The sequence below is a fragment of the Chrysemys picta genome, unplaced genomic scaffold, assembly GCF_011386835.1.
Source record: "Chrysemys picta bellii isolate R12L10 unplaced genomic scaffold, ASM1138683v2 scaf93, whole genome shotgun sequence".
Lineage (NCBI taxonomy): Eukaryota > Metazoa > Chordata > Testudines > Emydidae > Chrysemys > Chrysemys picta.
The window spans coordinates 108,322-133,465 of NW_027052800.1; the positions used below are offsets into that span (position 1 = coordinate 108,322).

Below are 25,144 nucleotides of genomic sequence, written 5' to 3' on the forward strand. Positions count from 1 at the left end.
ATCCCTCTCCCTTCTCTCTCAGGCCAGGAGCTCTGCCTCCCTCCCATTCCCACCTTCCCCCCCATACTGGGGGTTCTGTGTGTCCCCTTGCCCCACACCAGGTTCCCCCAATTTCATTCTGTCTGGAGTGGCTCACAACTGTGAGTGCCAATCTCAAGTCAGACTGTCAGAAAACAGGGCAGTCACCCCAAGCTGGTGGTGTGGTCTGTAATTAGATTTCACCAACCAGTAACAAATGTGAACTCCTGGATCACTGTTCCAGTCTTACCGGGGAGTCACAGACAGTCCACTTAAGCTCTCCAGCCCATCTTACCATGCAAACAAACTGGACTTATGCATCCGAAGAAGTGGGCTGTAGTCCACGAAAGCTTATGCTCTAATAAATTTGTTAGTCTCTAAGGTGCCACAAGTACTCCTGTTCTTCTTTTTGCGGATACAGACTAACACGGCTGCTACTCTGAAACTGGACTTAGTGATAATAGTCACATAAACCAAAAATCACATCATATCAGGTTGCTCCCAGTTCCAAGACACCAGTCACTTCCCCCTCATTGATTGGTACTCTGGATCTTACACCAAGGACAACACTGGTAGCCAATTCTATAGTTAACTAACTACAGGTTTATTAGCTGACAAAAGACATGAGTGTTATTGAGGTTAAAGCAGGTAAAATACATTAACAGGTGAGTCAAAGTTTGTAAACCCAAAAGGACAGCAGAGATGTAGTAACCTACCAGTTCAGGGCCACCCAGAATAACACTGGGGATCTCCATCTTCTTGTTTAGTTATTGCACGGTGGTAGAATCGAAACAGTCCAGAGATAAAGGATCTTCCTTTGAATCAGTACTTATAGCTTCTTCTCCACACAACAGTCAGAGCAGTGTTCATACTCACACCATGGCCAATTGCTTTGAATTTAGCACTCTTCATTTGCATTCAATGAGTTATTTAATTACAAGCTTAGACATAATATAACTGCCTGCCTTTACATTATAATAAGAAGAGATAAATGAAAACAATGCAAGTAACATTCCATTAGTTTCATGAAGTTCTGACATCTGAATATACTCTTAGATTAACACACACTTTGATCTAGATCTGTTTAATTACCAGGCATGCATAATGTAAATGTAATGTACTAGTAAACAACAAGATATAGTTTGGCAAAAACAATACAATTAACATCTCCTTTGATCTCTATTAACACACAAGTGAATTGGCTGAATATTTACTAATACATTTAACCCCTTTGATAGTCACACCCAAGTGAATGGGCCTATGGCTCTGGCCTGAGCTTGTTTGTCAGCCTCACATCTGCCACCAGGAGTTATGTGAGCCCTTCACACCAGAGTCCCGCATTCTCCCCCCATGCCATGGGCTGTGTGCATGTCCCTATTATCCCATCTATACATCCCCATTCCCTCTTCCATCCCTCCTCCATATTGTTTTTTTTCTGGGAGATCAGTCATTCAGGTGGCCAACATCTTACACTCCACTGGGAGGATGGGCAGAGCTGAGCTGGGGGTGTTGTTATGCTGGAGGCATTAATCCAGCCATCAGCTGGTTCTTTGATCTGTTGGTAACTGCAGAGGGGCTTGAAGATGTGGCTCTGCTAAATGGATGCCAGGAGCTTCATGTGTCCCCCATTTTGCCCATTGTGGTTTACTGATTTCTTCTAAACTCAAAAGGGTTCTGGCCACTTCACTGCCTGGAATTCTGGAATTGATCAGATGAGACATTGAAAAATTATCCCATTACAGACAGAGAGACAGACAGAGAAATGGCACCAAGCGGGGTGTAAGGGCGTTGCATGTCTGGCCAAAAGTGACATTTCTAGGCTTTTTTTATCCCTTGGATGGGGCAGCATCCGCCACTTCCCTTCCTCACCCATCCCCCCATCCCCACAGCACCCCTATGCAGAGGGTGGCCGGCAATCGCAGGGGGAGTAGCCAATAGCACCAGGGCGCCTCAGCCTTACTGCCCTCGGTGAGGGGGATGTGCGGGGCAGAAAGCAGGGCAGATGGAAAGACCATTCTCAGGGATGGGATGGGATGGGTTTATGGGGATTCCCTTTGAATCATCAGGGTCTGTTGGGTTTGCTGCGTGCATCCCTCCCTTCCCCATTATGTTATGCTGCAAACCTCCCTTGTTGTTGTTTCTGAAGTGCTTTTTCCCTCCCATGTGTTTTCCCATGGAAGGTGAGAATCAGGGCCAGGCTGTTTGGTGTCAGATTAGCCGCAAAAGTGCAGGTTATTTGTCCTAACCACTGCACCAGCAAAATGCAGTGGTGAGGACAAATTTGGGATTTTGGTCATTTGCTCCTTAAGACAAAGATGCAGAAACTCCACATATGGGTCTTTCCCTCATTTTTAATTTTGCCATAAATTCTATCTGATGTGAAATGTGAAAAAGCATTGCTTCTTTATCTGTTTGGAAGCTGCAACCTGTGTCTTATATTAAAAGAGAAACAACATTTCATATTTAGAAGATATGGGATTTTTTTCACATGCCACATTTAAAGAAAATTCACTGCTGTAACTTTCCGCTCACAACAGAGTTTCTCAGCCTGTTTTTTACTTCAATGTAAAGGCTTCCTTTAGGCTCTCCAGGGCCTGCTCTTTGGTTATTTTACCCCAGTCCTCAGGGAGATTGGCAGGGAGAGCATCAAACTCCTTAGCAAACTGGTGATTGAATTCCTTGAAAACAAACTTCCAGTAATCGGAAGCCGTGATGCTGGGATCTGGCTGGATGCGCCAGTCCGGAAAATATTTCTGATAATCTTTATAAGGATGAAACTCCCCTTTTGTCTCTGTACAGCTGAATGTGTTATTGGAAGCCACAGAAGAGGAGCATATATCATAGGCAAGTCTCCTTGTTATATTCTCCTGGCTTTCCCCTAATCCTCTAGGCCGATGCACTGCTACAAAATGCTCCTCATGTGCAAGGGCTCCTGCTTCACAGGGGACTTTACAGAATGGACACTGCTTCCCACAGCCAAACACTCGCTTGAAGATCTCATCCTGGGGCTTCACTGCAAGTTTTGAGAGTTTTGACTCAATTTCCAGATTTTCAAAGGTGGATAAAACTTGTTTTTCCAGATCAGGAATAAACTGTTCTATAAAAGCTGAAAATTGGTCTGCACTTGCTGTGTTTTTAAACAGTATCACTTCTAAGCTGTCCTTGGGAATGACTAGATCCTGCTGCAGCTTTTCACAAAAGTTGTCTAAAAAGGCAGAGACTGTCTTAGTCTTCAAATCTTTGGAGTTTTTCAGAACATCACTGAGTTTATTAATTACTGGGGAGAAAATTCTTTTCTCCAAATCTCCCAGACTTGCCTTCTCTCTGTAGCGTGTTAACACGTGTCTCTGTATCCAGGTTTTGATAAAATATACATAATTCCTTGTGTATTGCACATAATTGTTAAAGTCATTTTCTTCCAACAGCTGCTCTAGAACAAAGAATTGGAAGAAGTTTTGGGTGCTGTATTCAACAGACCGTTCACTGCTGAGAATGTCATCCACGATTTCTGTCCCAAGTCTCTTGTTCACATAGTCCACCAGGGCAGGTCTGAGACACTGATCACAGAAATTCCCGGCCCTGTCTTGACACTCATCCTTCTCTAAGTACAGAGCTTTGAACGTGGAGAGATACTGAGGTTCCAGTTTCCCCAGACGTTGCAGAGGATCATTTTCTGTAATGAATTCTTCATGCATCTTCTGAAATGCCCGAGCTGCATCCCCCAAAATGTGAAGCTTCAGGTCAACTTCAAAGCAAGCGGTGAGGTGAAGGTTTTGAACATTCGCCTGCTGAAGCTGCTCATTAATCATCCGCAACAACTCTCTGCAATAAGTTTCATCGTAATCTGCTTTACAATGTACCTTTTTTTCAGTGTAACTATTGCACTCATCTATTAAGGATGTAGCAAGAGCCTCTGTTTTATGCCAGCGTTCCTGTGTAAAGTATTCTTTCACAGCTGACACTGATATTTTGAACTTTAAGTATTCATTTTTCATTTTGAAATTTTGTGTTTTATAAGTAGGCAAGCTTCTCGCACCCTCTAACATCCGCCATGCTGCACTCCCCTTATTCTCTAGGTCTCTTCTCAAATGTAACTCCATTTCTTTATATATGATGCGTTTCTGTAAAGGAATGAGTGATAATTCTAACAGTGTTTCTCTCCACATGGTTTCAAATTCTTTCTCCTGTTCATCATTATTTAGCTTGCATTTGCTTTTCCTGCAATGGTTCAGAAGCCTGTCAACTTTCTCTTCAATTTTTCTCTTGTACTGTGACAGGACAGCATCTGTTTTATGTCGGCCCTTTCTAATTTCAATTGCTTCTTCCAACTTGCCGAATGAATAACTCACCAGTTCATTCCTCAGACCATTTGCACTTCTCCTAAAATCCTCTTTGTACTTTTCTATCAGGTGCAGATTTTCTGCTCTACTTTCAAAATATTGTTTTAAATTATCCAAAATCTTCTCTGCTTCTTGTCTCAGTTTGTTCTGTGCCTCATTCTTTAGTTTGGTTAAAACATTGGTGTCTAGTTTATCTGGTGGCTGATTTTGGATGAAAGTTTCCTTTTCAGATACCCAGAGATGCATCATCTTGCGGAAACCCCATTCCCATTCTGCATAATTTACAGACAACTGGTTATAGGCTTCAGCAACAAGACTGTTTCTAAAGCTGAAGATAAAGTTTTCATGTTTTACAGCATTCCACATGCTCTTCACCCATTCAAGAAATTGGGGAATGTCCTTGGGGGATCTGTTTTGTGAACAGCCTTTCAGAAATTCAAACAAATATTTCTTTAATTCATAAACCTTTTCACTGTATCCCATATTCACGGGAGCCATGGGAGGGACTCCATGCCACAGAGCAGGAATGTACCAATTGTGTTTTTCCAGATCATAGTCCATGATATCAGAAAATGTCATCTCCCTGCCTTTCTTTTCCATGTTTGCTGCAGCTTTGGTCATTTCATCCATCTGCTCCAGGAGGTGTTTCCTGTCCCTCATGTTTTGTTCATGCGCAGACACATCACTGACGTTCTGATGCACAAACTGGCAGTTGGCTTTTTGCCCTATTTCCTCCATTCTGAGGAATGCATGGACCACAATTTGCAGAATATCCTTCATTTCGGTGGCGTTCTCCATGGCCATGTTAATGATCGTTATGTCACTGAGTCCAATCACCAGGGTGGCCAGCTCATTGTCATGTTGATAACTGTCCTCCAGCTTGGCCAGTTCAGGGGCTTTAAAGCCTTCTGTGTCTATCACCAGGATGAAATCACAGCCCAGCTCCTGCTGAAAGTTGTCTGCCACTTTAATGAGTGTCATGAAGGCTCCTCGCGTACATCGGCCACTGCTCACTGCAAACTGCAGGCCGAACATGGTGTTGAGGAGGGTGGATTTCCCAGTGCTCTGCACTCCCAGCACCGTTAGAACCAACATTCTGGACCTTCCCCCCAGCTTGGCATGGAGCTCAGTCAGAACATCTGTCACCCACTGCAGTGGGATGTTGGAGGCATCTCCATCAATCAGCTCCATGGGAAACCCTTCCAGCATCAGGTCAACTGCTATACCTGGGAAATGGACGAATAGCCTTTGGCTTTCTGCCATTTTACCTTCCTTCACCATTGTGTGTTCAGCCTCATAGAACTGCCCCAACTCACGCATGAAATGCTCCACCCCTAAGGAACTGGCAGAGATTAGTTTATCGTGTTCTGCAAACATTTTGGGGTCATCTTTTGAGTTTTTGCATTTCTCTTTATATTGATCCCGTAGTTTAAAAATATTCTCCCGAGCAATGTGATCCAGGTCAAACTTCATCCATTTCAGGAAGTAATGTTTCTCCTCGGGAGGCAGCAGGCCTAGTCCAGTAATAAATGCAATCAAACCATCAGTCAGGTCATGTGTATTCTGCTGGACACGTAACTCTAATAATTTCTTTTTCAGTTGAGACTTATATTTCTCAAGAGGGATGTTTCCTTGCTTTCTCATTCGGCACAGCTCTTTTTCCACTTCAGCCAAGTTTTTCCATGGCTCCCCTTGGAGTCTCAGTTTTTCCTTCTTGTACTTTGCCACATCTTTTATGTGTACAGTGGTTTCCTTGGCATATTTATGGGCACTCTGACATTTCTTATTATCCTCATCTACCTGGATGCCTAATTGACGTCCGGTCTCAGCCATGGCTTCTATACTCACTCTCTTGGGAGAAGACTTCATTACAGCTGCTATTGCAGACTGCAGAGCTTTTACATATGCTGCCTGATTTGTGGCACATCTTTTCTGCAGCACATGTGAGTTGTTCAGTTTCAGCCCTGGGGCCAACTTGTTCAGGAATCCCAGTGTTTCCTTGGACGTCACAGCCTGATTATTAAAGATGAAGTAGTATTTAGTGGCTGATCCCTGCAGAGATGATAAGAGTGCGTATTCTCTCTCACTGATACTCTCAGTAACAATGAACACTGCTGAGGAGATCTCTGTTAAAAAACTGAACTGCAGCCAGTGGGTCTCAATGTCTCCGCGCAAGTTTGTAACCGCAAGGGGCTCTGGGAAAAGATCTGAATTCTCCCTCCCCCCAGGGAAATACCAGGAAATCTCAACCAGCCCATCTGCGATTTCCCGAGGGACATTCCCAGACTCCATGTCCCGATGGATGAAGAAATCGTGGTGCTGCTGGGAGAGGCTGAGAACCTCATTGAGGAGTTTGGACTTGGAGAAGCTGCAGCTCCCCATCCGCACAAAGGAAATGGTTGGCATTGCTGTGAACACCAGGCTCTCCTCCCTGAACCCTCTGCTCTCTGCCAGGGAGTGCGGCCTCCACTTCCTCACAATGTCCCTCATGGCCCACAGCATTAAGGTGCACTTGGGGGTGTCGAGGGCAGGTAGCAGCAGAGGGAGGGCAAACTGGCACATGGACATTTTGGACAGGATTTCCTGCTGCAGGAAACTGTCTGAGCAAAGAAGAACGGCACAGAGAACATCGAGGGGGTTTAGTGAATCACTGGTGTCTGTGTCACTGAGAAAAAAAAAATCTTCATGAATACCCAGCTCCTCTTTGTCCATAATGAGTGTTTGATCACCAGGTGCCCTGTGCTCAAGGCTTGTGTTCCTCGCTGTCCCATTCAGAGCAATGAGCTTCCTCAGGAAATGCCACGGTAAATCTCCTGTTGTCTGGGGAGTCCAGTTCTTTACACTTTCTTTGGTGATTTCCAGGACATCTCTCAGCTTTAGTTTCCTGCGTCTGTATTTCTGCATATTTAGCTTTGATTCGATGTACTGAAGGGCTTTTTGTCTCTCTGCAGAAAGGAGATACAAGGGGGAAAATTAATTAATTTTCAAACTGGACACCATCAAATTAGGCTTGAATAAAGACTGAGAGTGGATGGGTCATTACACAAACTAAAAACTATTTCCCCATGCTAATTTTCCCCCTACTGTTACTCACACTTTCTTGTCAACTGTTTGAAATGGGCCATCCTGATTATCACTACAAAAGTTTTTTCTCTTCTGCTGATAATAGCCCACCTTAATTGATTTGTCTCGTTAGAGTTGGTATGGCAACCCCCATCTTTTCATGTTCTCTGTATATATATATATATATATATATATATATATATATATATATCTTCCTACTGTATTTTCCACTCCGTGCATCTGATGAAGTGGGTTTTAGCCCATGAAAGCTTATGCCCAAATAAATTTGTTAGTCGCTAAGGTGCCACAAGTACTCCTCGTTCTTATTGCAAATTTGACATGAGTAGTTTCAGCCATTCATAAAATGGCCAGAGGAGAAGAAGGAGATGGTGCTGCTGTTCCCTCCCCCAGTCCTCCCATAACATGTAGTCCAGTGGATGTGGGAAAGCCAAGTTTGAAATCCTGCTCTGGAACAGGCCCCAAATTAACTTTTTTGAGTCACCAAATTAAAAAAAATAAATTAGATTTACTTTAATGCTAACCAAATTTTATTTTACAAAATTTTTTTGGAACTGCCACCAAACCAAAAAAAAAAAAATCAATAATTTATCCAACTGTGCTCATATGAAGTCTTTCAGGCAATGAGGAAATTCCTCCTTCTCCCCACCTCCCCTGTTTACTGCTCTGTCTGATGGTTTCCTTGCCCCCACTTTTCTTCTGTGTACATCACATTAGGGCAGAAAGTGAGGATGAATATATACTCAGCAGTCATGCTTCCTGGCCCAGAGTAGCAGTACATTCTACCCAGGAGACAGGACCACTAATGTCACAAAGGTTGAATGATGGCTAGAAATTGTAGCAACCAGCATAGAACTTAGAGGGAGGAGCACAAGTTGCAGGAGGGAAGAGTATGGAGGAGGCACCAGCAGGCCAGTCTGTGTGCACAGGGCTTGAATGCTAAGCTGCCATTGCTGCAGTTCTGTAAATAGTCACTTTAACATAGAACCAGTTTACTTTAATAAGATTGGATCCTTGCAGAAAAAAAGATTTATGGATGATACTGAAGCAAATTGAGAATGAACAGAGAAAGGCCTGCAATTTAAATAACACCAATATCCTGAAAAGTAAAGGTGTGGAGGCATTAGACGACAAAGCCTGTGAATATGCTGTTCAAACATTATGCCAAGATGAGCAGGCTCATATATGATGATGAGGATAGAACATGGCAAAAACATGCAAGATGGAGTATTCAGGAGGAAAGACAAAGATAATTCAAAAACATGCACATAGAACTGAGTACCATGGCTTTAGAAAGATCTTCCTCATATAGGAGCTAGAAGACGCAATAGAGAAGCTTGTACCAAGCAAATCCTCTGGGTTACAGCACATCTATGGCCATATGAAAGAGCACTTTGTGTAGAAGGCTAGAGCCAGGTTGTTGGACATCAGAAATTACTCAAGGATAAAAAGAAAGGTACCTAATTGGTGGAATTCAGCAGTTATTGTTCCTCTGAAGACTGGCAAGGATCCCTCTTTTTTCCAGGCAGCTACTGGCCTATGTCTTTAACCAGTCACCTTTGCAATATAAGGGAAAGAATGGTACAGTCAAGGCTTTTATGGTGTCTGCTAAAAGAAGACTTACAGGCCTTTGCACTCAATTATGGACCTGCTGGTGGCCTTCTGGCAGCCTCTTATTGGTGGCATTTGCTTTATTGGTGGCTTCCAGCAAAAGCCGCCCCAATCATCAATGGGAGTCTTTTTTTTAAACTCAGTGCAGCATTTAATGGAGTCTGGCATGACAGGCTGTTAGTGAAACTCAGTGAGATGGAAATCTGTGGTAGAATGCACATCTGAAGAAGAGGTTTCCTACTGTACAGGAAAATAATAGTAAGATTAAACGGCACTCTTTCAAAGACAAGGCCACAGAGACAAGGCTTCCTCATGATAGCAGTTTTCAGGTATCTAAAAGGGTGTCATAAGGAGGAGGGAGAAAACTTGTTCACCTTAGCCTCTAAGGATAGAACAAGAAGCAATGGGCTTAAATTGCAGCAAGGGAGGTTTGGACATTAGGAAAAAGTTCCTAACTATCAGGTCAGTTAAACATTGGAATAAACTACCTAGGGAGGTTGTGGAATCTCCATCTCTGGAGATATTTAAGAGTAGGTTAGATAAATGTCTATCAGGGATGGTTTGACAGTATTTGGTCCTGCCATGAGGGCAGGGGACTGGACTTGATGACCTCTCAAGGTCCCTTTCAGTCCTACAGTCTATGAATCTATGAATCCTCTGTAGGCTTACCAAAACCTCTCACCCTGGTTCTCCCTCCCTGGATGGCTGACTTCTCTGGCAGTTCCTTGCCAGCCTGCTGAAGGGATCTCCTCTCTAGTCCTGCTGTCTCTCTGGCAGCCACCCTGCCCTCCTGCCTTACAGTCCTTTTACCCTTACAGCTGCTGCAAGGCCATCAATCAGCCCCAGCTGAGCAGGTAGTCAGTTCTCCATTAACCCTGTAGTTGCCAAGCCAGCATGGAGTCTGTACATCCCATAACATTGACACACAAGAGTGCCACCCACTGCGGGGCAACAGGACACTGCAAGCCATGGGTCTAATCACAGGACAAGCACAGAATATCCTCAAGGTGAGAGAGGAGGGAGAACAGTCAACGTGTACCAGACTCTAAAGACATGTTCCAAGGAGATGGGCACCTGAAGGCAGGCTGAAGTTAGAAAGAGACCCCCATATGCAGCCCAGAAGATTACTGAAGCAGAGTTCCAGTAGCCCTGATGGACCTGCTGAGGAAGGATTTAGCACACCTGCCAAAAAGAGGAATCATTACACTTGTTGAAACTAGTACAGACTGGCTCAACAGCCTTGTAATAGTTAGAAAATCTCCAATTAAACCAAGGATTTGCACTTATTCCAACTGTAACCCACACATCTCCTGGGTATGGTGTTCTGGCCCATCTAGTGGCACTGAGGCCACTTAGAGAAAGATTAACGAGTCTGCTAATGTCTTAGCTAAGAGCCATGTGGCTTTTAGCTCATGCAGTAGAGGCTCATGCATTTAACTCCAGAGGTCCCAGGTTCGATCCTGCCTGTCGACGACTGGGGTCTGTCAGTGTTACACAATCACTGCCCATTATCAGTTACTGAGGTCATTTATTTACCCATGGCAGAAGTGTTCACTGTTTGATGTACAGAATGGGTTCTGCCATATGATATTGTGTTGGATGAGCCATCCAGACGCCAAACAACCTTCGCTAAACAGCAGCCAGGTGGAAGCAACTCGCCCACCAACAGCGACAACACAAACAAGAAATGGGAGATGTGTCTGAAGACCAGAACTTTTGAATAGAGCTGTGCAAAATATTTTCAGTGAATAGTAAATTCTCCCCAATATGCTTTTTTGGGACCACTGAAAGTATTCACAAATTTGGTTGAAATTCATTGGATAGTTTCAGCCAAAAAAGATTAAAAAAGAAAAAGAAAAAAGAATTGTGAGGACTAACCAGCTGCAATGCTAAGGTGATATGAACCAGGCACCTGTAACCTCTGGCCCCAGCTAGTAATGAAACTCTTCTGGAAAAGACAGAACAATAACAAAATAGTTGTTAAAAGTAAAGGTGTAGCAACGTACATGGAACTTGGAGAGAGGGCAACGGGTTGCAGGAGTGCAGAGTTTGGAGTCATTCTACGTGCCTGTGGCTAGATCACAGAGCTGCTCCTACTGCAGTTTAACAAACAGCTGCTTTAAAAAGGTGCCAGTAGAGTTAACTCAGACCATGTCCACACTAAGGGTGCTACGGACACTTCCTACAACAATGCAAGGGTTTTTTTTATTGATGTAGGTAACCCACCGCCCTGAGCAGTGGGAGCTTGGTTGACCTTGCCATGTCTGCATTGGGGGTTCGGTTGGCTTAACTACAGCACTCGGGGGTGGGAATTTTTCACACACCAGAATGATGTAGCTAGGTAGATCTAAATTTTTTGTGTAGACCCGGCTTGAGGGTAGAGTCTCCTCTTGCTATTATCCAGCACGCATCATATGAAACAGAAACAAATGTTTGTCTTAATGAAATTTTTGTGCGTGGTCTCCATTAGTGTTTATGATCATTTGTGTTTACTCAAATTAATTTGCAACTAATTAACTCCCATTACAACAAGAACAAAACAGCTGCACAGGGCCCTAGGGTTGAACCCAGTCAGTTAGTACATTTTAAAAGGTGTAGAACTGCATCTACACAAAGTGGCAAATGGTGTTTCTAATGAGGTTTGCTAACTTTAGGTAGCTACCTTAGTTCGAACATACACTTTTTTCTAAATCTAGACAAGGGTTAGGGCACAGTTCCCCTCCTGCTTTGCCCTCATTCTGTTGGGAGACAGTCATTTATGGCTGGCCTCTACCAGCAGCAAATTACCAGAACCCACGATAGCTCAGCTGTGCTGGCTGACATGTTCAGTGTGAGAGAGAACAGAGCCATGTCTCCAACCATTCCCCTCCCACCAGCTTTCATGGGCCAAATGTCTTTCCACCCCGAGTGAGTGGGAAGGCCAGGTGAAACTCTAGACCTTTATTTCCTCTTCTCAGTTTCTCTTTTTGTACCAGTCAGTGCAAATCACCAGTAGCCAGATTTTGCCACCTTGTTCATGTTGAGTAGTTCCTCTCTGCTCACAGTTTCATTGAAATCAGTGGGACCATGTGGGGAGAAACGTATTACTTCCTGTGAGGAAAGGAATCAGAATCTGTCCCTAACTCTTCTGATGAAAGGATTACTCACCTTATGCGGTAACTGAGTTTCTTCGAGATGTGTGTCCCTGTTGGTGTTCCACTATAGGTGCGGTAATGCCCTGCGCCTGGGATCTGAGAACTTTGGTAGCAGTGCCCCTTGGGCCACACACGTGCTCCACCCCGTCTCACGCGGTGAGTGACTGCTATATAGCGCTGTGCAGTCCAACTGCCCTCAGTTCCTTCTCTAGCTTAGAGTCCATATTTGAATTCCAAAGCAGAGGAGAGAAGGGCAGGTGGTGGAGCTGGGGCTTTAGAGGGGTGGGGGTTCAGAATGACATTTATTAAGAAGGATAGGACAGTGCATCCTAGTAGGGCATCTGATGCCATGTTGTGGGTGATAGCGTGGTGTTGACTGAAGGTGTCTGTGGACACCCAGGTGTCCACCTTGCAAATGCCTGTAATCAGCACATTATTTAGAAAAGCTATCGAGGTGGACAGTAAGTAAACGGAATGCATCCAAGTTCCAGGTGGGGACTGAAGTTTGTGTCGTCAGTAGCAAAGGTGGATACACTCCAAGATCCATTTTGAAACACATTGTTTGGATATGGCCGATCCCTTTGATCTATCAGCAATAGAGAGGAATAAACGTGGTAACTGTCTGAATGATTTGGCTCTGTCAAGGTAAAAGGCTAGTGATTGTCTGATATCTGAGGTGTGTAGCGTGGCCTCATGCTGGTTGCCATGTGGTTTAGGGGAGAAGGAGAGAAGGTGGATAGGTTGATTTAGATGGAAAAAAGATGGTACCATGGGTAAGAACTTTGGATATGATCATAACGTCACCTTATCTTTGTAAAAGATTGTGTACGGGGTTACGCCAAGAGGACACCTATTTTCCTACCCATCAGGTGGATATGATGGCTGTGAGAAAACCATTTTCATGGATAGATGCATGTAGGAGCAGGTCACCATAGGTTCAAACTGAGGGCTGATAAAACAGCGTAAAACTAGACTGAAATCCCAAGGTGGGGTGGGGTCTCATACTTCAGGGTAAAGTTTTGAAGGCCCTTAAGGAATCTGTTTGTCATTGGGTGGGTAAATACCAAATGATCTTCTATCTTGGAGTGGAATGCAGTAATGGCAGCCAGATACACGCAAACGGAGCTTGTGGGGAACCCTGATCTTTTTAGCTCTAGGATGTAATCCAGGATAAGTGGTAAAATAGTGCTAATTGCTGAGACATGTTTGGTGTCGCACCAAGTCCAGAATCTTTTCCATTGATGTAGGTAAGTGTAGCATGTTGTCAAACGACTGCTATTTATAAGATTCTCTTTACGTTTTCTGAACAGATCCTGGAACCATGAAGGAGACATACCTCCAGATGGAGTCATTTTAGATTTGGATGGAGAATTTGACCTGCATCCTGTGAGAGGTGGTGTGGAGTCAACTGCAGGGTGATTGGTGGACAGACTGCCATGTATAAGAGGTAAGGATACCATACGTGTCGTGGCCATGTTGGGGCTATGAGAATGACTCTGGCTCATTCCACTTGTACCTTGTGAAGCACTTTGAGTAGTAGGGGAAGGGTGGAAAGGCACAGAGGAGAGGTGTATCCCATGTAATGGGGAGGGCGTCCCCCAGAGATTGGTGACCCAGACCTGTTCTTGAGCAGATTTGTGGGCATTTGGAATTTTTGGGTGTGGCAAACAGCTCTATGACCAGAAATCCCCAGTGGCCAAATATGTGCTGTAGGGGTCTTGTGTCTGTCTCCCACTTGTGTTCTTGTCAGAACCTCCTCCTCAGTGACTCTGCCATGATGTTCTGGTGTCCAGGTAGGTTTGCGGCAGAGAGATTGATGCTATGTTGGATGCACCAATTCCACAATTTTAGCGCTTCTGTATGCAGGGATTAAGACCTCACTTTGTCCTGTCTGTTGATATGAAACACGCAGGCAGTGTTGTCTGTGATTACTCTTATAGCCTTTTGTCTGATTATTGGTATAATTTGTAGGCATGCATTGAGGACTGCATGGAATTCTAGGAGGTTGATGTGCAATGTGGATTCCGACGGGGACCACTTGCCCAGTACTGTGTGGGTCTGTAGATGCGCTCCCCAACTGAGTAGGGAGGTGCTGATCTTCAGTATCAAGTATGGTGGTGGTTGGAGGAAGAGAACTCCCATGCAGACATTCTGGGATTGTGTCCACCAATCTAATGTGTCCTTGACTGTGAGTGGTAGCAAGGGCAGTTTATTGAGGCTGTGTCTGTGGGGTACATACACTGTGCGTAGCCATTCCTGGAAGTGGCACGTATGTAATCTGGCATGTTTTCTCACGAACATGGTCACTGCTATATGACCAAGCAACTGTAGACAAGTTCTGGCAGAGATCTATGGGCTAGTCTTCATAGTGGAGATGAGTGATTATTGCAGAAAAATCTGTGAGCTGGAAGGAAGGCTCTGGCCTCTCTTTGAACTAGTTTGGCTCCAAAAAACTCTACTTGTTATGCTGGAGTCAGTGTTGTTTTTTGTATGTTTATCTGGAGCCAGAGTCTCAGAAAAAGTCCATTGTTTTTCTTATGGTTTCGAGCGTGTCGACTGTAGATGGGGCCTTGATGAGGCAGTAGTCTAGGTATGGGAATATTATAATCCCTTGTTTGTGGAGGTGTGCTGCCACCACTGCCGTGTGTACTGTAGAGAGACCAAAGGGTAGTACCTTGTATTGATAATGGTTGGACCCCAGAAGAAATCTGAGGAACCTCCTGTGGGAAGGGTGTATGCTAATATGGAAGTATGCATCTTGGAGGTCGAGGGCCGAGAACCAATCCCCCTGTTGCATTGCTGGGATTGTTGTTGATAGTGTGACCATCTTGAACCGCTGTAGTTTGACAAACTTGTTGAGGTTCCGCAAGTCTAGAATAGACCTTCACCCACCGGATTCCATTTGGATTAGAAAATAGTGGGAATAAAAGCCTTTCCCACTGTGCTGGAATGGGACCACTTTCATGGCTCCCAGTCACAGAAGGTGGTTTATTTCTTCTCATAGAAGGTGCTTGTGAGAAGTGTCCCTCAAGAGGGAAAGCGGAGGGGAGGGTGGGCAGGAGAGAGAGGAACAGAATCAAATACCCATTCTTGAGGGGAGGTGGCAGATTCCCCCAGCCATTGGATCGGGTTAGACCTTTCTCTGCTGGGAAGGGCAGAAGGAGCTGGGGAGCTCTAGCCTGGTAAACTCTCAGACTGAGGGCCTGGTACAGGGCCTCAAGGAGGTACGAGGACTGCATAGGTGTAGGAAGAGACAGCCGGACCAATCCCCTTGCCGGACCAATCTTCAGGGGCAAACTGACAGTAATTGACCATTGGAACACTCTGAAATGGCCACTCCCAATGGCATGGGGAGGCTTCTCTATACAAATTCAGACTGGCAGTGGGTCACTGAGGTGAGGTGGGCTTGGGGGACTGGGGTTTCCCAGAGAGGGAACTCTCTGTTTTAGTGTATTTTAAAGAGCATCCTCCTAGGGGAGTTTTTAGTCTCCAAGGCCCTGGTAGAACCCGGCACTAGAGCTGTGTGATTAATGGATTTTTTTGGTTCACTGGCAACTGAGAAATATTGGGGGGAAATCATTGTAGGTAGAACTGCAAATGACATTTGTCAGTGAGTTTGGTGAATCTAAAGTTAGGAAAGATTGTCTCAGGTCAAACAAAATGTTTTGTTCCACTTGAAATAAAATGTTGTGTTTAGATAGCCAGCATTTTTTACCATTTTGAATTGTTTTTAATAAAACTGAAAAAATAAATAAAAGAAAAATCATCCAAATGAACAGTTTGGAAAAAGATCAACAAGCAGCCAGGGTATTCTGTGGCTGGGATAATCATTGCCAAAGGACCAGAGCCATTGGAAGGGGAGAGATGGGCTGTGGTATATAGGGATGCTGTGAAATTATTTAACCCCCCCCCCCCAAAGGAAATTAACTGTGAGAGAGCCAGACTGCACACCACAGTTTATCCCTTCTTCCTGTCCTCCAAATTCCCCTACCCCTTGTACCTTCTTGCCTTCCCCTGTGAACACACATCAAAATTCCCCCTATCTCTGGCACCTATCTTAACTTGTGCACACACTCCCCCCAAAATTCCTCCTCACTCAACACCTCCATACATTAGCCTGCACATACATTCACCGTAGTTCCCCCTTCCATCATGGTCCACCTGTTGTGCAGTTCTGGTGCAAGTACCAGCTTTGAAAAAGATATTTGGGATTAGTGGTCATTGTTTTTCATATCTGAAAGTTTCTCTGTCAGAAAGAATGTCCCCCTTCCAAAATGGCCATCATCTTCCACTCTTCTCTATAAGACTGAAGCCACGGCTGCCTTCAGTGTAGATGGTGGTCAGCCTATGTTGTGAGGAGGTGGAGGCACTGAGTCCTCTTGAGAACACAGAGAAAGAAACCTATCCAAAATAGCCAACAACTGACTGTAATTATGACTTCAGTCCCTTGGAGAACAATGGAAGAGGGTGGCCATTTTGGAAGAGGAAAATTCTCAGTGGAGAATTCCATTCTCAGTGGAATTCTCCAAAGTAAGCTATTGTACCCTTCAGTCTTTGCTTAGCAAGAACAATTTTCATTATGAAGAATAATTGGGGGGACACCTAGCATTCATACTAAAAACATATTCAAATATACCCCAGGAACAAGAGTCTACTGAGTATTAATTATATGGGAAGTATGAAGAGTCTGTGCTATTCTGCTACTGTGATCATTGGGGGCAAAAAGGGTCTACTTTTCAGTGCTAAATTACTGTTTTTATTTAATTTTAATTCCTAAGCTAATGAACAGTACCCAATGAGGAGAAAAATCAAATGCTTCTTCATCATGGATTGGCACTTAGTGGTACGAGAAGAGAAATTGAGAGAGGAGAAAGTTATTGTAAATCAAATAATATTATATGTTATTGGTTAAAAGGATCAAAGTTAAGTTATAGACAGTTAATGGCACATTATAAGAGGCACTACCTGTACAGAATTCTCTCTCCCTTGGCTCTGAATCTTGCTGAGATGCTGATTCCTGCTCCAGAGTTAAACCATCCCTCTCCCCTGGTGCTGGGGCTTGTTGAGTCTCTCGTTTCTGCTCCTGATTTACACCAACTTTCACCCCCAACTTTGGGGCTTGTGGTGTCTTTGATTCCTGCCCCTGATTTACACCATCTAGCAAGAAAAACAGAGAGGAAAGAATCCATTTTTAGTTGACACAGGCATATTTATCTTCCTCCTGCTGTGTGAGACTGTAAATGAAGAAGTATTTCGTCAGATAATTTGACAAAAAAACAGACTATAGCATGGAGGCCCAAGCTGTCTGCAGAAGATTCTGTATATTCTTCAACCAGATTTAAGAGCACATGCAATGCAGTTTAGTTCTCCAGGCAGTTAACAAACATCAGACAATGTTAAAACATATTCACAGTGGCCAAATTGTCAGATTCAGTTGCCTGCATATAGTCTCACATATAACAGCTACAGCTGATGAATAGTAAGTATGCCGAAAAATGCATTTTCAGGGCACTGAAGCTATTTGTGAATTTGGGTAGAATTTTGCACATTGTTTTGGACCAAAAAATGGTCAGAAATGTCAAAACAAAATATTTAGACTTTTTGTTTCAAAAAGGGGATTTGTTTTGAAATTTAGCTAATGCTTTAATGTGTGTAAAACACCTGAAAAATTATGCAAAATTAAAAAAAAAACACCTCATTTTGGGTCAAATTACATGTTTTGTCATTTTGGTTTTTGTTTTGACATGGAAAATACAGAAAAGGTTTGGTTTGAACTCTTGGCTGGCTCAGCTCTAATGCCCACTCTGCCAGAGGCTGCTCAAAACAATCTGCTGCCCTAGGCAAAACTTCGGTGTGCCACTCCCCTCTGTCCTCCTAGAAGAGAAGATCTCAACTGGAGGGGGGCTTAATCCCCTGGGAGCTGTGTTTGCCTTTCTGGGGAGGAGGGGCACATTGAGCCTTCTGATGGTTCAGTGGTTATGGTAGAAGTTTGGGGACCAAGTGTGAGATCACAGTGCCAATCAGTCAGGTTTGGCCTGGCCTCCTCAGCATCGTGACACGGGGCAGCCAGGCCAAATCTGAGTGAGTGGCATTGCAAACTGGCATGCAGGGTCACAGCACCACTCAGGTCTGGCCTGGCTGCCCCTGCCATCCTAGGCAGAATCTACTGCCATAGTCATCTGTCGCCTTGTTTGCCATGGCTAGGCTGACCTCTGAAATCTGCATTAACCAGCCAGTCCTGAGAGAAGTCAGGCTGGTGCAGAAGGGACTGGGGGAGGAGGGGGCACACTGATGCCATAACCAGCTCAGTGGAATTGCACAGTGAGCAGTCACAGATTATGTATGCCCAGCTTCTCCTGTCCCATCCCAGCCACTCTCAAAGCACCAATACCCTTTCTTCACCACCCTGAACATCTGGAGAATGGTCTAGTGGTCGGAGCATGGGGAGTTGGGAACCAAGATTCCTGGGATCAATTCCCATCATTAGGAGGGGAGCGTGGTCTAGTGCTTAGAACAGGGCTCTGAGGGTTAGGACTTCTATGTTTTACTCCCCCTGGCTATCCTACTGACTAGCTTTTTAATCTTGGGCATATTACTACCACTCCCCATGCCTCAGTCTCCTTCCCTATTATATGGGAAATAATGATACTGACTCACCTCACAGATTCTACAGGGCTTCAGGAGATCCCTCATATGTAAAGACCCTCATCCAAAGACCACTGCAGTCAATGGAGTCATCTGTAGATCTTTTTGTGTCTACTTCCGTTCTATGGGCAAATGTCTGTCATAATGGTGCTACAGAGTGTGCCACTATCTCACCATTTTACATATGAGCAAAGAAGCCAAAGGATAACCGTCTGGGAACTCTATGTTTTAATTGTATTGTTGTCATGCATTTACATTCTCAGCCATAACTTTGCATTAACATACGTTTTACCATTAAACATGTACCTGTTTGGAAAGGTGTCCTTGATCAGTGTTGCAACTATTACATTTTTTCCTCTTAAAAGACAAAAAAACCACAAACAAACATAAAAAAACCAACCACCTACCACAGTTAGGGTGTTGTAAATCTTGAATTGTGCCTGGAAACATAGTGTCTAAACACTCCAGAAATTGCAGACAGGCAAGTTCCCCCTTCCTCTATTTGAATTAGCGATTTTCTAATTTTGGTCTCTGTATCTGCTATTCTATTCAGATTGCCATAGTCCTCATCTCGGGGAGAGGAGTTGGTGATTGTGGTACACATAAGGAGAGGTAGGAGAGAGGATCTGGAGGCCAAATTAGGCTGCTAAGGAAGAGATTAAAGTCCAGGACCTCCATGGTAGCATTCTTTGATATGCTTCCAGTTCCACACACAAGGCCAGTTAGACAGGCAGAATTGCAGGCTCTCAATGCGTGGGTGAGACGATGGTGTAGGGAGGAGGGGTTTAGGTTTATTAGGGACTGAGGAACCTTTTGGGAAAGGAGGAGCCTATACAGGAAGGATGGGCTCCACCTAAATCAAAATGGAACCAGATTGCTGGCATGTAACATTTAAAACGTCGTAGGGGAGTTTTTAAACTGAGGCGTGGGGGAAAGCCGGCAGGTGCGGGGGAGCACCCAGTTTGGACAGAGATATCCCATAGGGGAGGATCTATTACTATATCCTAGTAAAGAGGAGAGGATAGAAGTTAATAAAGTATAAACAATCAAATGAAAGAGTCAGCTGCCCCAGGCCCCTGATCCCACTGGGCTGGCCGGGAGCCCCACCCCTGCCCCTGCTGCACTGGGTGGCAGGGCAGCCCAGACCCCTCCATGCTGGGCAGTCAGGAACCTGGGACCCCGGCATGTGGGCCAGCCTTTAGCACACAATTGAGCTGGTCCGCAGCTGTGTGCTAATAGGGCCGCATGCAGGCTGCGGGTTGAGAACCGCTGGTGTAGCTTCAACTTCCAGCCACTGGGTCATGTTATATCTTTCACTGATAGACTGACGAGTCCATTATTAAATGTTTGTTCCCCCACCCAATAGGTATTTATAAACTGTAATCCAGTCACCCCTTAACCTTCTCTTTGTTAAACTAAAGAGATTGAGCTCCTTGAGTCTATCACTAAAAGGCATGTTTTTAATCCTTTAATCGTTCTTGTGACTCTTCTCTGGCCCCTCTCCAATTTATCAACATCCTTCTCAAATTGTGGGCACCAGAACTGGACACAGGATTCCAGCAGCAGCCACCCCAGTGCCGAATACAGAGGTAAATTAATCTCTGTACTCCTACTCAATATTCCGTGCATCCCAGGATCATATTACCCATTTTGACCACAGCTTCACACTGGGAATTCGTATTCAGGTGATTATCCGCCATGACTCACAAGTCTTTTTCAGGGTCACTACTTCCCTGGATAGAGTCTTCCCATCCTGTAATTACGGCCTACATTCTTTGTTCCTAGATCTACACTTTACATTTTGCCGTATTAAAACACATATTGTTTGCTTGTGCCCAGTTTCCCAAGCAACCCAGATTGCTCTGAATCAGTAACCTGTCCTTGTCATTATTTACCAGTCCCCAATTTTTGTCATCTGCAAACTTTATCAGTGATGATTTTATGTTTTTTTTCTAGTTCATTAATAAAATATTAAATAGCCTGGGCCCAAGAACTTATCCCTGTGGTATCCTGTTGGAAATACATCCACTCAATGCTGATTACCTACTCACGATTACATTTTGAGACCTATCAGCCTGTTTTTAATCCATTTAATATGTACCTTGTTAATTTTATGTTTTAGTTTTTTAATCAAAATATGTGGTACCAAGTCAAATGCCTTACAGAGGTTTATTATGCCAGCACTATTACATTTATCAACCAAACATGCAATTGCATCAAAAAATGATATCAAGCTACTTTGACAGGATCTATTTTCCATAAACCCATGTTGATTTGTGTTAATTACATTACTCCCTTTTAATTCTTTATGAATCAACTCCCACATCATCTGCTCCATCATCTGCTTTTTAAAGGGTAACTGTGATCCTAAGAGTCCCTCAATAATAATTTGGCAAAAATATTTGCTCACAAATGGATGACAGGAAAGGTCCCAGAAGATTGGAGAAGGACTAATGTAGTGCCCATCTTTAAAAGGGGGGAAAAAGAGGAGCTGCCTAAGTCCTGATACCTAGCTCATGTGTAAGCCCCAATGTGTTCTCAAATTAGGCATCCCCCATGCCTAGCTCATCTGCAGAGACCTGATCCAGTAGTTCTGCTCAGAGGTCGCCTTGGAGTGTGGCTACTGGGCTGGGCTCTTCCACCCCAAAACACAGCTGGAGGAACTGATGGTGGCCCCCCTCCTTGTACCAATAGCCCAGTGGACAGAGTACTCACCCAGGATGTGGGCACGCGGGGTCCACTCCTAAATCTGTCTGAGTCAGAGCAGGGACTTGAATCTAGGTCTCCCACCTCCCAGATGAGTATCCTGGGCCATGGGGTATTTGGGTGCGGATCTCTGTCTCTCTTAGCAAAGCTGTTTCACTTTGTGTACAATAATTTATTGTCCTTGGGTCAAAAAGAAAATGACTCTATTGTCTAGTAATTAGGGCACTCACCTGCGAGATGGGAGACTCAGCTTCTAATCCCTGGTACTGTATATAAATACATGAATACTCACAGGAAAACAGTTTCAGCAGGAGAGATGGAGGGAAACCCACACCAGAATACCCCATAGCTCAGTGGCTAGGGCTCTCACAGGGAAAGTAATAATCTGGGCACTTAACTCCTCAGCAACTAGGGAACAGCTGGTGAATATTTTTAACTTGTCTCATATTGGCTAATACTTTATAATGTTTTTAATAAAGAAAGAAGAAAGGGCTGTCAGAGAAAATACCTGAGCAAAGTTTCTTCTTCCCTGAGACTGTGGCATGCTGAGTCTCTGGCTCCTGTTTCCTGTTTAAAGCAGCTAGCAAGAAAACCAGAGAAAACACATGATCAGTGTCTAATTTGTAATGATATTAGTTCACTTTCTCAATGGCAACAGGTATATTGATTTCAGTGCACTTCCCATATTTCCCACAATTTTGAAAGGGAAAAATCTGCAAAAAAGCACAGGTGAGTTCCTATTTTCCCCTTTAAGGCACTTCCTCACATTGAAGAGCACTTAGAGATCTAAGGATTCAAAGTTCTATATAAATTGTTCCTACAACTCACCAGCGCTGAGGGCACTGTCATAGCTCTAACACTACCAGGGAGGTGATGTATCTCTCTGACCCACCGAGTTAGGTTCCATTGCTGCAAGGGCAGGGCTTGGGTGGATGAGAGTCAGTCAGGGGAGACAGGACAGCAGGGATTGGCTGGATAGGGTGTCTTCAGGAAGGAAATCAAATCTGTACCTTCATCACACCCACTCCCTTTTGTGTATGCTGGGAATGTGAGCTAAGTGGGTAATAAAATACTGATTTTATTATTGCCTACATTGGCCATTCTGTCTAGCTCTGAAGGACCATGAAAGCACTGAAGAATTAATGAGAGTTGTCTAGATAAACCAGTTTTGATAAACCATTATTTTCATGCATGTGAACGCGGGGATGCCAACATGAGATGGCAAGATGGGGTCATAAACATGGCCACAAATCAGGATTTTATAGAACTCTAACCCATCCACGTCTCCCTCTCTTGGTATTATGGAACCCTGGTGGTTGTTGCTTCATAGTTAAGGTAACATTATGAAAATGGGCTTTAAAATAGGGAATAAATTTCTCTCTAAATGTAGGTGGCCTTTAGTGTAAAATTTCACAGAGTGTTAGTTTTTTATGCCCTTTGAATTTTCTGTGTGGTTTTTCTTTTTATTTCTTTTAATAAACGTAATAGGAAGGATTTGAAAATTTAGTCTATGACTGAAATTTGTAGCAGTTAGACTTGTTTTGTTGAATATCTTTTTAAAAAGATTGTCTAACTACACACACATTGTAGAGAGATTAATCTTGAGTAGATCTGGTGCAGTGAGTACAATTTTGCTTTTTAAATTAAGGTCTCTTTTAGCCATTGTGCATCATATCTGAAAGTATAAGTGCCAGTGGGTAGCCAACAGATACAGCCTTCTATGGCATATGGACAAAACCTTCTGTCACTAGATACACTCTTACGCTTTCTATGCAGCTCCTGACAGAGGTTTTATTTGCCAGACATGTGCAGCAGCTGATGGATAAAATCATCTCCACTACAAGTACAGTTCTGTGATACAGCTCTGAACAACTCCTACCGTGGTCAGCTCCCCTCACTAAAATATTGACCCCCTAGGTAATGAATACACAAAGGGCGTTGATGTAAAACAACAAAGGTCATGACACACAAACAACAGATCTTACACAAAGCAAGGAAATGAAAAGTCAAGTCACCTCACAGGACATGACCCTTTCTTCCTCTCCCACAGTGCGCACTTTGCCATTGTCATAACTACTGTACAGCACAATCCCATCACCATTCACAATTAGCTGCTCTATGAATTTGATAGAACCTGTCTCCGTCTAGAGCCACAGAAACATATCTCAGTTTCACCCTTTAGACCCTTTCTCAGTACCTGTAAATTTCTTCAGAATCTCCTCTGGAACAATACCAAGTTGGCGCAAAGTACTTAGTTTCTCTTCCAGTTCAGGTGAAATCTCCACCGGTAGCCGATCTTTCACCTGCTTGCATCTAGAGAGCAACATTATTGTGTGTGATAATTTATTATTTCATACTAGTGAAAGTTGTTGGATAAAAGAGACCCAATGCTTTAGTTTATCGCTATCTCAAACCAGTACGGCATATTCTATGGCACTGCAAGATTTCTACCCAGCTTTGCCAATGGCCTATTAATATAATTGAACCGTGAACTGCAAAGACCAGCTCTCAGCTACAAAGGGATTTCAGTCTCCACGGCGACATTCACTCCTTTACCCCATGCTTTGATAGTCAATATGTTTCCAACATTTCTGGAGGCAGGGCCGGCTCTAACTTTTTGGCCGCCCCAAGCAAAAAAAAAGAGTGCCGCCCTCCATAGCACCGCCATAACACACACCCTCAGCACCGCAACGCCACCCTCCCATTCCCCCGTGGAGCGCCGCCGATTCCCCCCGCCAACAACCCCCCCAGACCCCGCGGAGCACCGTGCAGCCGAACACCCCCCCTGCGGAGTGCCGCTGAACACCCTCCCCCTGCGCGGAGCGCTGCCGAACGTCATGCTGCCAACCCCCCCCGCCGAGTGCTGCCGAACTCCCCAGCCCCCCACGGAGCGTCGCCGAACCCCCCAGCCAAACCCCCTAACCCCCGCGGAGCGCCGCACCGCTGAACCCCTCAGCCCCCCGCGGAGCACTGTGCAGCCGAACAACCCCCTGCGGCGCGCCGCCCAACACCCCCCCTCCGCGGAGCGCCACCAAACGCCATGCTGCCGAACCGCCCCGCCGAGCACTGCCGAACCCCCCAGCCCCCCACGGAGCGCCGCCGAACCCCCCAGCCAAACCCCCCAACCCCCGCGGAGCACCGCACCGCCGAACACCCCCCCTGCGGAGCGCCGCCGAACACCCCGCCCCCCCCCGCAGAGGGCCGCCAAACGCAGTGCTGCCGAATCCCCTCACCGAGCGCTGCCGAACCCCCCAGCCCCCCGCGGAGCACCGCCGAACCCCGCAGCCAACCTCCCCAACCCCCGCGGAGCACCGCTGCCGAATCCCACCCCCCAGCGCGTGCCCAGCTGCTGAAACAAAAACAACCCACCCCACCCCCTGCGCCGACCGACCGAACCCCCCCCCAAAAAACCCTGAGCACCCCCCCGCCACCCGAAGATTGGCCGCCCCTTACCAGGTGCTGCCCCAAGCACGTGCTTGGTCGGCTGGTGCCTGGAGCCGGCCCTGTCTGGAGGTCTCTGTGCTGTGAACATTGGCCTAATAGGATCTGGACTGATACCCATTCCCTCCAAACTCACCTCCAAGGAGTCATCAGCTTGTAAAAAAAAAT

The 25,144-nt window shown here is 45.0% G+C and overlaps 1 protein-coding gene across 2 annotated transcripts; it reads right to left on the bottom strand.

Moving 5' to 3' along the window:
- Positions 1-634: 634 nt before the first annotated feature.
- LOC101932963 (up-regulator of cell proliferation-like) lies at positions 635-24,238 on the bottom strand. Of its 2 annotated transcripts, none has more exons than XM_065579106.1 (3): positions 23,733-24,238; positions 22,044-22,115; positions 635-7,303 (listed from the first exon to the last, which is right to left on the bottom strand). In XM_065579106.1, exons 1-3 carry the CDS (start codon positions 23,860-23,862, stop codon positions 2,574-2,576), a joined length of 4,932 nt encoding a protein of 1,643 aa, XP_065435178.1. In that variant the 5' UTR covers positions 23,863-24,238; the 3' UTR covers positions 635-2,573. The 2 variants fall into 2 exon arrangements, with proteins under 2 accessions (XP_065435178.1, XP_065435179.1); XM_065579107.1 differs by having other exon boundaries at positions 17,150-22,115; positions 23,733-23,787.
- Positions 24,239-25,144: the final 906 nt, after the last annotated feature.